This window comes from Penaeus chinensis, chromosome 33 (assembly GCF_019202785.1).
Source record: "Penaeus chinensis breed Huanghai No. 1 chromosome 33, ASM1920278v2, whole genome shotgun sequence".
Classification (NCBI taxonomy): Eukaryota; Metazoa; Arthropoda; class Malacostraca; order Decapoda; family Penaeidae; genus Penaeus; species Penaeus chinensis.
This window is the reverse complement of record NC_061851.1, coordinates 24978728-24996227: the sequence shown is the minus strand read 5'-3', so window position 1 is coordinate 24996227 and position 17500 is coordinate 24978728. Positions and strand designations below refer to the sequence as shown.

The 17500-nt window shown below is 39.6% G+C and overlaps 1 protein-coding gene across 1 annotated transcript in view; it reads left to right on the top strand.

Moving 5' to 3' along the window:
- The first annotated feature begins 6303 nt into the window (after positions 1 to 6303).
- LOC125043351 overlaps positions 6304 to 17500 on the top strand; it is a 13330-nt gene continuing 2133 nt past the window's right edge. Inside the window, exons 1-15 of the mRNA XM_047639437.1 lie at positions 6304 to 6590; positions 8333 to 8800; positions 9386 to 9546; positions 9994 to 10108; positions 10693 to 10834; positions 11055 to 11248; positions 11855 to 11967; positions 12278 to 12515; positions 13429 to 13601; positions 14213 to 14348; positions 14912 to 15056; positions 15505 to 15692; positions 15820 to 16007; positions 16849 to 16978; positions 17292 to 17372. Coding sequence (XP_047495393.1) covers positions 8497 to 8800; positions 9386 to 9546; positions 9994 to 10108; positions 10693 to 10834; positions 11055 to 11248; positions 11855 to 11967; positions 12278 to 12515; positions 13429 to 13601; positions 14213 to 14348; positions 14912 to 15056; positions 15505 to 15692; positions 15820 to 16007; positions 16849 to 16978; positions 17292 to 17372 — 2308 coding nt within the window. The 5' untranslated portion in view covers positions 6304 to 6590; positions 8333 to 8496. The remainder of the gene's footprint in view (positions 6591 to 8332; positions 8801 to 9385; positions 9547 to 9993; positions 10109 to 10692; positions 10835 to 11054; positions 11249 to 11854; positions 11968 to 12277; positions 12516 to 13428; positions 13602 to 14212; positions 14349 to 14911; positions 15057 to 15504; positions 15693 to 15819; positions 16008 to 16848; positions 16979 to 17291; positions 17373 to 17500) is intronic.

The following is a 17500-nucleotide window of genomic DNA, read 5'->3' as shown; positions in this document are numbered from 1 at the left end:
ACCAGAGAAGCACAGCTTCAGAAAGTGTTAATTTTAAGCCAGGGATGACGGGATAGTAATAATACATGCCTCTATCCACTGTCTCTTTTTGTTTATTGAATGTCATTACATATAGAGGGGTCCACAAATGTTTAATCAACAAGGAATATATAAGTAGTGCTACCTAGGTCACTACCTTTCCTTGATATCCGGCCCCCCTAATCCCTTGCTCGTTGGGGGGGGGGGGGGGTGTAGGAGCGGAAACTGGGGCCCAGTGTAAGGGGTCGGCCCAAATTTGGACCTCAGGCCTACCCTCCGGGTTAGAATAGTGGTAACGTGTCGGCCTGTCATCCGAGGGGTCGGCGGTTCGCACCCGGGCCAAGCGTGAGACGCTGTAATTGTCGCCTGGAGGTTACTGCTGTGGCTGGGCACCACGGCGGGTAAGGACTACGCTTAGCCGAGTCATCACCAGCTGACACACGTTAGCGAGTCGGCATTAGTCGACACAGTCCGGACTCCCTTCATGGGTGTAGCCCGGGCATCGCATGTCGGCCTTGGCTCAACTAATTTTTCATGTTCTTTCATTCTCCCCATTTCCATTTCTTTCTCTTCACCCTTCTGACCACTTCTTAAGATGTGAGAGCCGTGCTGAAAGAATGAAAGGCTGGCTTTGTGTCAGTCAGGAACGGCCTCCGGGAGCCATGGGCATGGTATTCCTTTGGTTAATCGCCTAGTCCATACCCCTCATGGGGACCCTCTGGGGTAGACTTTCCCCCATTTATATCAGGCTCACCATGGCTAATAATGATTATCTACCCTTATGAGGGATATTAACGCTTGCCCCTTCAACAACTAGTCTATCTAAATTTGATCTCATTGGTTTTCCGACCCCTGCCTCTCCTTCTTCTTTATGGTTTGCGAAGTTCTAGCTTCGCCCGGGCCATCTAAATATGGCCCGGCCTGTGTCAGCTTTTTACGGCTGTCTCATTGAGTTGTCTGACACTCGGTGCTTACCGTGGCGGCGGGATTGCCAGCAGGCGCTCCTGCCGCCATGGTGTAAGCATTTCGCTTAGCCTCTTTACCAGCACGGCGGCTGTTGTGGGCGGTCCCTGTCTCAGGAATTGTGTATGGTCACAATTTTCTAGGTATTGGACTAGTGTGGCGTTCGGCTCGCCGCAGTGCTTGCAGCACCTTTCATCGCGTTCGATTGTTGGGATAATCTGCCATGCACAGTGGTAACCTAGGCGCATTCTGTGAAGAATGACTTCAGTACCTCTGTTGCTTACTTCAGAGAGTGCTAGTAGTTCATAGCCTGTGGCGTCTGAGTACCAGCTGGCCGAGGGGGAGGTTCTCGTTTCCTCTCTGTGGAGCTGCCGTAGGAAGGTACGACCGACCAAGGCACACTTCTCCATAAGTAATTTTCGGCTCGGTTTTATCGTCATGGGATTTGGGGGCATACCCTTGCCAGCGACGGCTAGTCTGTCAGCAAGCTCGTTCCCTCTGATGCCGATGTGGCTTGGGACCCAGTTGATGATAATTCTTCTACCATGAGCAAGAATTCTCTGTGCCATTGTGAGAATCGTGGTCAGTAGGTAGATGTTGTCTGTGGGTGAGCTGTGCTGAAGACAGTCAATGGCTGCCCTGGAGTCTGTGTGTATGACCACGTGTCCTTCCCTTAGGGACGCGTGGCCTAGGGCTCCCATGATTGCAACTGCCTCTGCCTGTAGCGAGGAGGCGTTGTCTGTTACCCTCATGGATCGCGTGGCATCCCTTGCTGCAAAGCCGGCGCCTGCAGTGTGGCTCAAGGGATCGACCGATCCATCCGCGTAGTATGTTCTACTACCCGGAGGAGAAATGGCTGCAATGACCCTGTGGGCTTCTGCCTTTAGGCTAGGCATGGGGTATAGGCTCCTTTTCATTGACAGGCTCATTATGTTGAACTCTATCAGGCACCCAGAATGATCCTGGCAGCTTCATTTTGGACTGTTTCTAATTTGTCTGTGTGCTTTTTCTTTGCGGCAATTAGAGCGACTGAGGCATAGTCCACAATGGGCTGGACAGCATGTGCATAGAATGATCTTAGTACTTTGTGTCTGGCCCCTATGCGTCTCCCAGTCATTGCTCTCATGACGGACAGTCTTGCTTTGGTTCGGTCAACCAGGTACTGGACCTCCTTCTGGAAGGAGAGTGTCCGGTCTATCCTTACCCAAAGGTATAGGTAGTCCTGGACCCACTCTAATTCCACTCCCTGGATTTTCAGTCTTGTGCCTCGAACTCTCTGTCTCAGAGCCATGGCTTTGGATTTGGCTGCAGAGATCTTTAGTCCTGTCCTACAACACTCCTCTGACACGAGGTCCAGACAACGCTGGGCTTTATTCTGGCTGCGTGGTCCAGTGGAGGTGATTGTAAGCGCCAATTCATGCGCTCAGATTATTTGTGTTAACTCAAGGTGACTGATACCACTGCGTAGAACTCGCTCCACGATTTATTGGAATGCGGTCAAACCTGTAATCAATACATAATCAATAAAATATCAATTATAATCAATACAATAATAATACAATGATAATCATAGTTACTGTTACAATTCAACTTAGATTCACTAACGAGATTATACCAGTACTTATAATATTATAACTATAGAAAGAATACATTTTACTGGTTGCTAAGAATATCACTATATCCTACTGCTTAAGGTAAACAACAACATATACGGACACTAGTCTATATCTATACATGAATGTGTATGATACATACGCATAGTGGGAACAGTCAAGGCCTTTAACAGAAGTCTTCAGATCGGTTCTTATGTACGTGTTGTCGAGCCAGTATTCACTCTCAAACTGCTCTATAGACCTGTGATGGCCCCCTTTCGTGAGACAACCTTCCTTCCATATATACGTCAACACTAGGGACAAGGCCTAATTCAGCACATATACAAACGGAGGAGCACGGCTATGGCATTATCCTTATCGCAACCCATGAGGAAAACGTCAACCAAGTCCTCGAGGGGATGATGTACGTGTGATGCTGATGCCAGCAGCTACGCCATGCCGATGGTAATCCCGCTGTTTCGAATAATAATGCTTCTAAGAGGCATATCCTCACGACAGTTCTGATGAGGAGTAAAGAACTAATCTGAACTTTAGCCTTTTTCACCGGCCATAGCCTCTATCACCCTATCTAGCCCTCACTGATTCCTGGGTGTACGTTGTTCGACAATGAGACAAGGTCTCTTTCCTGAAGATTTCGAGATGGCTTCAATTATCTTTGTCTCATCCTCATTGTGTTCAGATACTCAGCTTTCCATCTTTTCCCCAGAACCTATCTGCTAGGACTTGTGCGTGGATCCAGGCTCGGCGATATATGCAGTCAAATGATGCGTTGCCTTCTGTCTGCACCTGGATACCATTTCCTACATTCATTCTCAGGGTATGGTCAGGGGTTGAAGCTTCTGGTTCTGTGACGTCGCTCAGGATTTCAGTAAGAGGGCGGCTGTTCATTGTGGCGTACATCAGGGTGAGACTTTCCTTGGTTACCTTCACTTGTTTCACTATTTCACTTGTTAAAGGATAACACACGTTGCACCACAGACCCCTTTCTTCAGCTTCGTGTTTCCCACACGAACGACAAAAGTAAAACCCCGAACAGATCCCCCAAATCGGCAATGATAAGGGATACTGTAATTCTTAACTATATTGCTGCCGGACAAGGGAAAAACTCCACGTGCCTAATCACAGGGAGAGAATACAACCCTGTATGTCCACAGAACTTGGATTCCTCCCAGAACATTGGGCCGCCGAGATGAAAAACCTCTCCAGTACTCAGCAAAACAAGCTCCAGTATAACATATCTGACTCTGTATTATATATATATATATATATATATATATATATATATATATATATATATATGTCGGGATCAGTAGACAATTACAAATCTGTCGGGATCAGTTAACAGAAAATCATCAAGTAAAGAGGCCCCCAAAACTCTATGTCCCACACATGGTAACTGGTCTCCACTACACTGTAACTGGACATAAAATGATGCCGCAGAAACGTCATGTGAAGGAGTCACGGCACTTCCTCTGCACCGCTTCCGTAAGGATACTGATGGTACCTTCCAGTACTGGGCATCGACGCCAAGCAGTGATCACCATGCGTCAGGACTTCATCCAATAAGACTTTCCAGCCACGAGAGAACGTCACGAATAACAGCATCAGATGCACCTAGTGTGGGTGATGACCTTTCATCACACATTTCGTCGCTCAGCCTGGCACTTCATATTTCTCTTCTCTTCATTGTTTATCCACGTCTCCAGCAGTGTCCATTTTCGCCTCCATCCCTTCTTGTGTCCAGCAGCTATTCCAAGCAGGAGACGCGTCTTCTGACATCTGACCAACACAGCTCCGAAGGCTTCCTGCTGTAGTCAATAGAGCACTGTAGTATTTTTTACTCTGTAATCATACATCAACGTGGGTTTACAACTCCGGAATAAGCACAACACCGTGGGTTTTTTACTCCGCAATAAAGGCAGCACCTTGGTTTTCTGATTCTGTAATAAACACAACACCGTGGGGTTTTACTCTGCAATAAAGGCAGCGCCATGGGTTCCTGGTTCTGTAATAAACACCGTGGGTTTTTAACTCTGCAATAAAAGCAGCGCCGTGGGTTCCTGGTTCTGTAATAAATACCATGGGGTTTTAACTCTGCAATAAAAGCAGCGCCGTGGGTTCCTAGTTCTGTAATAAATACCATGGGGTTTTAACTCTGCAATAAAAGCAGCGCCGTGGGTTCCTGGTTCTGTAATAAATACCATGGGGTTTTAACTCTGCAATAAAAGCAGCGCCGTGGGTTCCTGGTTCTGTAATAAATACCATGGGGTTTTAACTCTGCAATAAAAGCAGCGCCGTGGGTTCCTGGTTCTGTAATAAATACCATGGGGTTTTAACTCTGCAATAAAAGCAGCGCCGTGGGTTCCTGGTTCTGTAATAAATACCATGGGGTTTTAACTCTGCAATAAAAGCAGCGCCATGGTTCCTGGTTCTGTAATAAATACCATGGGGTTTTAACTCTGCAATAAAAGCCGCGCCGTGGGTTCCTGGTTCTGTAATAAATACCATGGGGTTTTAACTCTGCAATAAAAGCAGCGCCGTGGGTTCCTGGTTCTGTAATAAATACCATGGGGTTTTAACTCTGCAATAAAAGCAGCGCCGTGGTTCCTGGTTCTGTAATAAATACCATGGGGTTTTAACTCTGCAATAAAAGCAGCGCCGTGGGTTCCTGGTTCTGTAATAAATACCATAGGGTTTTAACTCTGCAATAAAAGCAGCGCCGTGGGTTCCTGGTTCTGTAATAAATACCATGGGGTTTGAACTCTGCAATAAAAGCAGCGCCGTGGTTCCTGGTTCTGTAATAAATACCATGGGGTTTTAACTCTGCAATAAAGGCAGCGCCGTGGGTTCCTGGTTCTGTAATAAATACCATGGGGTTTTAACTCTGCAATAAAAGCCGCGCCGTGGGTTCCTGGTTCTGTAATAAATACCATGGGGTTTTAACTCTGCAATAAAAGCCGCGCCGTGGGTTCCTGGTTCTGTAATAAATACCATGGGGTTTTAACTCTGCAATAAAAGCCGCGCCGTGGGTTCCTGGTTCTGTAATAAATACCATGGGGTTTTAACTCTGCAATAAAAGCCGCGCCGTGGGTTCCTGGTTCTGTAATAAATACCATGGGGTTTTAACTCTGCAATAAAAGCCGCGCCGTGGGTTCCTGGTTCTGTAATAAATACCGTGGGGTTTTCACAGTCATGTACATATGTGGGGTGAGTAGTTCCGTCCATCCTATATCTACTCGTATACATACATACATACATACATACATATATATATACACACGCGCACGCACACACACATACACACACACACACACACACACACACACACACACACACACACACACACACACACACACACACACACACGTATACATACATACCTACATACATACATACATACATACATACATACATACATACATACATACATACATACATACATACATACATACATACATACATACATACAAATGCATATATATATATATATATATATATTCATGAATATATGTAAGTACATAGTGGTGTATTCACAAATTTCTGTTATGCATTTACTCACACTTACTAAAATATACACACCGATACACTGCGTAATCTTCGCATTATGGATTGAGATTGCATGCACTTTCACCAGTGTGCATATACTTCTCGTTGCTATGACAGCAAATATATCCTCTGCGTAGAAAAAGGCATGAATGGCAGTGATATTTATTCTCACACAAACATTTTATTTTTTTAATTCGTGGCAAAGGAGTAGTCTTCCATGGAAAACAAGCCTCCCCGGAGATTTCCCGAAAGGAATTGATGGCAACTTTCCTGACTGAATGAATGGAGTTACCAACTAGTAAATATAGATCTTTTAGTGACCGAGATGGTAAACCTTATGTGAAATTTGTATGTGTGTGTGTGTTCCCTATCTGTTGTTAATAGAAGTAAATTTTCACGGGTTCTGTTCATAGTTATAGTGCACTTCCTTGCTGGACCAAGGAATTGTAAGTAAGTGCAACATATTGTACTTACATTTATAATACATTTATCTTTTTTTTCAGTTTTCAGCGACTCGATTGTCAGTCACCTGTTCTTGTTTCATGTGACAATTAAATTAATTGTTTTCGTCAGCGTAATTGTTTAAAATTCTTATCCCAGTTGCATATTGGAATAACGGCATGCAGATCCTTGCACCGTGGATATGGTAATTACTATGAAAATAGTAACCATTTACATATTGTTTTTTACATTTCTTTTCTTGATCTTTTATGGTTAGTCTTGTTTCTGTTGAGCATTAGCATTAAGGTGAAAAAATCTATAGTTGATGTCAATGGTCTATACTTATGTCTGGTCAATATGTAGGAATGGGTAGTGGGTTACTTTCAAAACAATTTTGATATTTTTCTGCATGAAATCCACTGCTTCCAACGATTCTAGGCATTGATCCTTGTGAAAATGAATCGTTGAGGAGATATGATCACCATCTCCATTGACCATCTTGATTTGATAGTCCCGATAGCAGGGGAGGGCATGAAGTATATCAGGGAAATTATGGGGTAAAACAGGACCCCTGTGGTTGTTAAACAAAACGTCCCAACCCAACATCCAACCTAACCTAACACTGTGGTAGTATATATGCCTAGCCAGGGGGCTACGCTCCCTGGAGCCCTGTAGTAGTATATGTGTCTAGAATTCACCCTCGCAATGTAAACAAGATGAGCGACATAGCCAAAACTGGGTGATCTGCTCTTTTCTTTTATGTATAGCACCCTTGGGAAGCATTTGCACACATATTGCCATAGAAGAACTTTGTCTTGGTTTGTATTCTTCTATCATTTTATGTAGGTTTTATTACCCAACTCTGTCACTACCTTATGCTACATATATTGTCATATTGTCCTTATGTCTATCTTATCTGTCTATTTTACTCTGTAGATATGTATATGATTGCTTTCCAAGTATTCAGTCATACTGCAGGTGTAACACTTCAGAAAGAAATACAGACGAAATCATTATTATTATAGTTTGATACCAGTGGATTGTTTATGATGTGCACTGGCCATTTGTATATTAATCGATGGCTGTGATTTAGTGTGGTGTGTCAAGAAATGAGCACTGAAGCCTCTACGCTTTCACTGCTTGTGCAAAGGCTGAAGAATTAGCACATGTATTCTGGGAAGATATATTTTGTAAACCTCCCAGGCAATTTCACTTCAAATATAAGGAAATATCCAAGGCTCTATCTTGCCAGAATAAGTGTTTGCTGCTTTTGCTAGAGGACTATAGGTGTGGTGACTGTGACTGTCATGGTATGTCAGCGTTTGAAAATCTGCTGGACCAAGGAATTGTATATGAGTCATTATCTGTATAACTGTTAGCATATGTTTATTAAGTTTCCCCCATAATTCCCCTGGTATATTTTATCCCCTTCCCAGCTCTCAGGGGTAGTATTATCACTCTAGTTAGTTAAATTTTACTTAAACTACTGTAGATGGTTAGTATGCATTATCAGTTGTCTAGTACTAATGACATGGTCGTTAGAGGGAAAAAAATTGTTTATCTTCTTTTTGCTACAAACTTTTTTATGTGGTTGGTTCTTGTGTTAAAGAAAATGTTAGTGAGCCCTTTATCTTCTCTTCCAAAGAAAACATTTACACTATTTTTATTCATATAAAACAGATCTACTTGCCAAAAACTTGTACATTTTTTATACTTTCCAATAATTGATTTATCTCTTATTCCCTTTTCAGTTGCAACAGGTATCTTCGTTTGCAGAATGAAACACTGACAATGTTTTTCTAGGGCTGCAGGCATCACATTATAGAATAAGGTCTTTAGGCCTTTAATACAATCTCTTTATAAGTCATAAAGAGAAAGAAAAAAAGATATATTGGCAAGCCACACTTTACCAGCAATGGCTGAGGATTGTAGTAATGTAAGAAAGATATTTGTTTCGGTGTCACCATCTGAGTACGACAGTTCACCAAGGAACGGAGTCAAGATGCCAGATTATATGGCACCAACTGCCTTGCCCTTTGATCAGTCAGAAGTAAGCGGTGGTGAAGAACCTCCAAATGATCCTGGGCCAAGTACAAGACCCATAAAGAGAAGGAAGAAATATCACACGATGGCAGATGAATATCGCTTGAATCGTATAATGAGGGATAAGGACTTCAAGCTAGAGAGGAGTAATTTCTACAGTTTCAAGGATACCCTTGGTAAGTATGTAAACCCTCTGATCCCTTGCTCGTTGTTGCCATGGAAGGTAGAGACTTGAGGCCCAGTGTAGGGATTGCCCCTGCCTTGGACCTCAGAACTCACCTACACTAACTCTGCAAGGTCTTTTCTTCTCCTCTCCTTTTCCTTCTCTTCTTCATCCCCTTTTTCTGTCCACTTATCCAAATTGTTAACTCATATTTACCCTTTTCACTACAATACTTTACCATGATGCTGTGTGACCTTTGATGTCTGGTACATTTGTTTTTGACTATTGACTTTTCTGGAAATCCACAAACATTACCTTAATGAACCAAAATACTTTCACCCTATCTCTATATGTTGTATACACTGCTAATGACCTTAGATTTTGACATGGCAGAAAACTGTGAAAAAAAAGTATGCAAAAAGAAAAAGTTATTTTTCCAGTATTCTGAAGCACAGTTTGGTCAGCTACATTCACCCTTTCTGTCGCTCTTTGAACTGACAGTTATATTTACCTATGTGCACTTTTATTTATATATTTGATATACTTTGTATCTAATATTTGCATTAATCCTTTTATTTTTACTGTATTTTTGTAACAGGAGACTGGGATGAAAGAGCCACTCAGTTCTTGATACAGCTTATGCAGAAATACCCTAAATGTCACTTCATTCTGTCCTCCAAAACGGAGAAGAGAATGGTACATTGGGAAGCTGCTCACAAGGAAATGGAAATGGCTGGCTACACTTTCACAATCCTCCAGGTAATGTATTTTGTGAGTGATTATCACCTACTGGTAATTTCTGTACTGGTAATTTCTGTAATGTGAAATGGATTTTGTCAGAATGAAGATATGGTAAAGGGTATATGTATTTAAATGCTGATTGTTACTCATTCTTCAACTTTAATGGATTTGGATAGAGAAAAATCATGAATTAGTTTGAGATTCTTATATGGCAATCTGACCCATTTTTTAACCCAGTAGTAGCAACACAAGCACTTGCTGTAGTCTAGGATAACGGCAAAATTCAGTGTTTGCATACTTCTTGCACATTCTACTGTAAAGAACTCAAAAATTGTTTTCTAGATATGTCTTTGTTTTGTTATTTATTGTATTCCAGGAAGATGGTCAGATGTCTTTATTGTGGTGGACTTAGGAAAAGGTCATATAAACAAATTAATGCTTGACTGTATATTATATCTCCTACAGCTTCGTATGAGGTGGAGAGAGGTCTTACAGAAGTACAGATGGACAGTCGATTACAATGACACTCATGAAATCAAGAAGAGGTGTGAATACTTTGATGAAATGAACCATCTCTTTGGTCAGTATAAGAAATATTAAACTTCTTGGTAAACTGGGAAAGAATAGAATTTACTAGTTACATATCTGTTGACAGAGCAGTCTTAACCCAATGCCGCCGGGGAAAATGAATAAAAAATGGGGGAAATGCTGTGCTCATTTTCTATATTTTTGTGAGATGTCTCTGCACATAGATGGCTCTGCTAGTGCTTAGCCACAAAGGAGTCAATTAGTAGACCAAGTGACCTTACATGATTTGAATTGGCGGGAAAAACATATTTCTTATTAGTGCTATGAATATCGATGGTGTTAATTTTATTATTATAACGTAAAATATTTACGTAAATCAAAGAAAAGGGTAAACGGGCGATACAGGCAGTACTCATAATTGGATCATTGGTGACTTAGTGCAAGTGTAGCCACGTCATCCCTGTCGGCATTGGGTTAATGTCAAGCTTCCTTTTTTCCCTCTTTATATATGGTACTTGGTATATTAGCCCAAGATACTAATGTATGAATAGATATTGATATATAATTTCTGTTGTACAAAGCTGCTTTTTTTGCTTTTTTTGTTTGTTTATGTAGCTCATGTTTTCTTTCCTCCAGGTGAGTGGGATAGTGATGCCACCAGTTCATTGCTAAACCAGATGCACCGAGTCAAACTAGAAAACATTAACAAGAAGATCATGCGAATTGGTTTCAGTGGATGGGAGAAGATCACTGAGAATATCAATTGTGATGGATATAGGTGGGTTTATGTTCCTGACTTTTTCTTGTGCTTTTTAATGATAGGCCTTACTATCATTTTATTCAGTTAGTTATAATATGTAATTTCATGAATATATCTGTAGGTTAGATTTAATGGATTAGAGAGATGGATTATTTTTTATAACTTTCATTAATTGAGATTATCATACTAGCTATAAAAGGCCTTCAGCACACAATAATTTAGCTTCGCCATATTTCAGATTCTCGGTAGACATGGTTGAGGCTCGGTGGCGCAACCTGGTAACACTGTACAAGACCATGGTTGACCACAATGCCCTCCCCAATGTTGAGGCTTACACAATTGCATACAAGGAGGATTTGGAAAAGCTTGTGAATTATGTTCCCAAACGTAGACATAATTATGAGAAAGTTAAAGGACGCTCGGTGAAGATTGGTATGTGTTATGCCTTTTTCTCTTGGTGTGTAGGATGAATCTGAATATATATAGTGTGCTTATTGTATGCCTAAGTTAGCAAAACATTTTATATTTATGTGTGTGTGAGCCTGGTTAATGCCAATAAATATAAATAGAGATGGTGAGACACACATACACACACTTACATTACTATTATTATCTTAACCATGAGAGTCCAAGATTATCTATGTTAACATGGGTCAGTAAAACCAAGCCACATGGGATCATAGTTCTGATAAAAAATGTCCCAGTCCTGATGACCCAGTTAGAATTTTTAGAACCAAAAATTTACATCAGTCATAGACAAATTTCCAAGCTTGTTGTTTTTCCAAAAAAACATTAATGCCAAATTACTTCTAATAATCAGTGTCCTGAAGTATCCATGCTCTTGGAGCCTCAATCTTGTTTCCCCTGCCCCTAATAAAATTAGTACAACATTCGTAGAATGAGCTATAGATCTGTCTCCTCTAGTTCCCAGGATAGTGCAGCTAGGCCTGGTAATATACACTGTAATTCCATGTTGCAGAATCAGGTAAGACTAGTTAAGAGACAAACAATGTAAGCAAAGGAACTGTTTGTTCACAGAACGATTCCCCTCAAACGGATCGCGAATATTACTGCAGGCATACAAAGAGTCCGTGAAAAGGTTCATGGATCCCAATGTAGATAACAGTCTTCTCTGGGATGAAATAACTGAGGTAATTATTATTCATATGTTCCTTTGTATTATTATTATCATTTTATATGTATTCATATAGTATGGTGAATGTAAGTGAAATTTTGGATTTGTAATTATGAAGTAGAATTTTTTTTCTTTGCTAGATATGTACTTTTAGCTTAAATGCACATGTCATCATAGGTATTCCTTCTTGAAGGAATATGTGGGAGTGTATGTGTTTGTATGTTTCTCTGTTTACAAGGGCATGCAACTCATAATGTTTTTAAGCAAATATTTGATTCACATTAAAGAATATTGCAATAAGCTGAGTATAAGTTTTCTTGTAACAGAAACTGAAAGAGGAGGGCCTGGATGTTTCTGCTTATAAAGCAAAGGAAATCCTCAATGGCATGATAAAGGGATTTGAAAAATGCCAGTATCATAACAGCCTTCCTGGAGCCATAAGGAGAGATGTCCCTTATTACCGGCAACTTGCTGAAATTTTTGGAGTTTGTGGCAGGTGGCCTCACACTCAGACATCGAGAACAATGAAGATGAGAAATCTGAGGAAGTTCAGATTGCGACTGCGTAAGGGTGACCGTTCAGTACTTATCTTTATATAAGGCTTCTAGTCTTATTTTCAGTAGTTTATATTATGTGTTATTCCCTTGGTTATTTTTGTTTACATCCCACATATGCATACAGGGCTTGCATTCTAGTGCAATGCTGCCGGGGAAAATGAATAAAAAATGGGGGAAATATATCATATATCATTTTCTATATTTTTTGTGAAATGTCTCTGCACATAGATGGCTCTGCTTGTGCTTATCCACAAAGGAATCAATTAGTAGACCTTGTGACCTTACATGATTTCAACTGGCAGGAAAAATGTATTTTTACTAGTGCTATGAATATTGATGGTGTTATTTTTATTATAAACATTATATTTAATATAATGTTATAAACATTAGTAACAGCAAAATAAGATAACGTAAAATATTTTAGTAAATCAAAGAAAAGGGTAAACGGCCAAGACTGGCAATACTCGTAATTGGCTCATTGGTGACTTAGTGCCAGTGTAGCCATCTATGTGTAAAAACAATCAAACAAGTAACTCACAGTGGGCATAGCACATACATACACGTCATGCCCGTTGGCATTGGGTTAATATTGAACTCTGTATTTTGCTTCCCATCTCCCACTGTATTTGTATTGACTATTTAAAAGATTATGTATATTCTTCTGTTTTCCATCATTTTTCAAAGTCAATACACTGTATTTGTATTGACTATTTAACAGACTATGTATATTCTTCTGTTTTCCATCATTGTGCTTTAATTAGCCACTGCTCTGTCTAGATATGAAGATGAAATATGTTTTTGCATACTTGCTCTATGAATTGTTTAAATGTGTGATTCTTGTTTAATTTCAGTTATAAGTGTTATTCAGCTATTTTGTAATTCTAGGCAGTATTTAGTTTTCATTTAAAGCAATATTTCAGAGGCCAGTCAGCAGCTGTGGTCTTCAGAGGAATCTCGCACTCTGCTCCAAGTATATCCACATGTGTTAGAAGGTCATGTGAGCCAAACTCTAAGTTACCAGTCAAGTGATCTGTGGCTGCAGGTGGCTAAGGCTTATGCTGCAACAGGATACCCAAAAAAAGATGTGCCTGAGGTAAGGCCATTTTCTTTTCTTTTGCATAAGGTACCAAAACAGCTCTACAGATTTTTTTCTTTCTTACATTAATTTGAAATTAGAGAAGCAAAGACTAATTTAACATTCAAGTGTAGTAAACTGCAGATCAATTTCTTTCAGATTCTTCTATATGAAGTGTTTCTGTATCTGTTTCTTTCTCCCAATTTTAATGAACAGGAATTTCATACAATGTGCTGTTACATATTAAATATCAAAATACTCCTTATCTTAACCCTTTATATTCGGTTAGAACAACATTTCAGCCATTCATTTCTTTCATTTTCTAAAAAATGCATCTTATTGAATTGCATTTCAAGGATCTGATTACAATGGGTTCAAATTATGCTGATGATTACGTAACAAGACAAATTAGTCATATGAGTTTCCATTGGCTTTCAGTGGGACAAGAATCCTACCCTTTCTGCTGGATCTGACTAATGTATCTAGTTCCCTTACTTCTGTAGAGTAGCTGGAGACTGATTATTTTGTTATGATTATGGTTAGGCTTATTAGTATTGCAGCTTCTTTTACTTCTACCCATTTAATAAAGCTTGTGTAGTAAGATGTACATAATTCATGTTCCTCAACAGATTGCAATTCACATTGGCCTTTTGCGACAGGGTTATGCCCAGGGCAACTTATTTCCCTTTATGGAAGAAATGCGCAAAGTTAAAGAGATGGAAGAAGCTGTGTGTTACAGTCCTGATGTCTCAAAATTTACTGGGGGTAAGATATTTATTAAGAATTTGTATATTTGTATATGCAGAGATAGATACATACAACATACATACATAAAAACAAACATACATATACATATCCATAAGCCTGTGCATCTGTGTATGTGTACTCTTATACATATACATATATGTATAAATATACATATAAGTATATACACAGTGTGTAAACATACACATACACAGACATATAAATACACATAGAAATGTAGATATATAGATACTAGATACATACATTCATACATACTAAGGATACATAAATGCATATATACGCATATATGTACATACATACATAGATATACACTGTATGTATATATTATAAAGGGAGAGGAAGAAGTGTGTGTGTGTGTGTGTATGTGTATGTATATATATATATATATATATATATATATATATATATATATATATATATATATATATATATATATATACAGAGGGAGAAGGAGGAGGTGAGGATGAAATAGAGGGAGAAAGAGAATGAGAATGAATGAGAATTAATGTAAAAGAAAAAAAAAAAACAAAAGAGAGAGATCACAGTTTCGTTGATATTTGCAGATGTTGAAATAACCTACTGGAGTCATGCAGCTGTCAACCATCTGCTTGCCCTGTATATTGAGCATCAGGCTGCAAGTTCATCCCCAGCAAGCAAAGAAATAGTTTTTGAGAAAATTAAAACCAATATGGTTAAATTAGGATATGGGTAGGTACTTAGATGTTTTATGTAAACTGAAAAATGTCAAGGGACACACACACACACACACACACACACACACACACACACACACACACACACACACACACACACACACACACACACACACACACTCACACTCACAGTCACAGTCACAGTCACAGTCACACACGCACACACGCACACACGCACACTCGCACACCCGCACACCCGCACACCCGCACACCCGCACACCCGCACACCCGCACACCCGCACACCCGCACACCCGCACACTCGCACACCCGCACACTCGCACTCACACACTAATACATATGCACCCTGTAATTTCATATATAATTTCACTTAATAAGCATCCTCTTTTTATTATTCATTACAATTATACCATAGAGGAAATCCACTGAAATCCTCTCATGCATGCACACATGCACTTTCCTTTTTTTCCATTACTTATTACAGTTATACCAAAGAAGAAATCCAAGAGCAGTTCAGAATAATCTTGACGCAGTACAACACGAGGAAATCAAAGCTGTGCGTGTCTCCCTCGACCCCCCAGCACCCCCACAACGCAGACACCATCTCCTACTGGAACCTGCTGCAGGAGGTGATTCAGCTGAGGAGGTCCTTGTCCCTCAGTTGGACAAAAGGTAAGTTCAGGAGGCAACGGTGGTAGAATTTCTGTGGTTTCTATGTATTTTATGATAATTTCTCTGATATGAATTGCTAAAGATGTAGAAATATAGGAAGAAACTAAAAAGATTTTGCTGCTTGCAGGAGCAAAGGCCTTATCAAGTCAGGCCAGGAACATTTTATATAATGTGGCTCGGCAAGAAGTTGATAGGATTGTGAGCAAGAAACCCATAAGCATGACTCAAAGCAAGATTATCACACAGATTTTGCAAGATATACAAATTCACATCAAGGCAAAAAAGCTTTTGGATCCTGTGCCAAAAACACGACAAGTGAGTATTGTAATGCACTTAGTTTGAGACATGTAAATATTTACCCCCCCCATCCCTTTCTCATTGGTGTCGTGGGGGGCTTAGGAGACGAGGACTGAGGCCCATTGTAGGGGATTACCCCTCCCTTGGTCCTAAGTCCTCGCCTCAACTAATTTGGCATGGTCTTTTCTTCTCCTTTCCTTTATCTTCTCTTCTTCATCCCCTTGTTCTGTCCACTTATCCTAATTATTGATTTATGCCCTTTTCACCACAAATCTTTATCATAATGCTCTCTACTCCCTTAACTCCTTCCTCTTCAAACAACCTTTACCTTATGCTATGCCCCATCAGCTCCCCCTCTACCCCTTTCACTACCATACTACTCTCTAGCACTATTCAAACTGTAGCTTTGTCCTAATCATTAACACATTCCTAACCCTTTACACTATTTCCTTACTTTGGGGCTTTGCTATTGCTATTGCTAGATGTTGATGCGGCAGAAATTTTTCAATAAATAAAATAAAATGTAAATATTCACTGCTCATTTATTTTCTCTTTTTGTTGTTTTTTCACAATTGCCTGCAATTAATTTGTTACATTAAACAAAGTCAAGGTATTAGTGTTATATCTCTGAGATGACCATCTTTACACAGACAGGTAAATTTCCTTTGTTGAATCCAAAACTTTGTCCCTCAAGTTATACATTTAGTAATGGTATATTTTGATTGTTCAGATGTTTCTTATAATTAGCTAAGAGGACAACTTGGTAATGATTTATATAGCCTCTGTAAGTGCATGTTTATAGCGCCTATACCTTACGTATTGTTGTGCAGATAGATTTATACCAGTGACATTATTGCAGGTACGATTGCATCTGCTTGATGCTTTGAGAAAATATGAGGAACAGAAAGAGACCAATGAGGACATAGCTTTCATTCACCAGTTTTTGAAGGTTAACAACATGACAAAACTGTTCCAGGGGAACTTGACAGGTAAGTTATTGGAAGGGTTTTAAAATGATGTATAAAAAGGTAGGAAACAGAGGGAAGCAATGACATTGGCTATTGATGTGGGAAAGAGCCGATCTGGTATACACCTAGCCATCTGTGGTATATTGCTTTTCTTTGTATTATCTTTTTTTAATTGCTCTTTGGTTATCATTTTCCTCAGTTTGGTAAGTATGTTATTAAGATAATTGAATTCAGAGTTGTTCTGATAGCATCTATCAAGAACTCAGCAAACTATACTGGAAAAAGTGATACCCTGATATTAATATTTCTGCTCACATTAACTTTATTTTTGCAGATTCCGACATCCTTGAACTAAAATCCAGGTCTAAGAAAAGCTTGAAAAAGAGAAAAGGAACATACACAAACAGGACCTTAGGTAAAGTAAAGAAATTAACTATTACTATTATTTATTTTACGATGAGGATGTGTCATTCACTATATATAAATGAATGTCATATAGGAATATATGTATGCCTATGTATAATATAATAGTATTTATGTCCA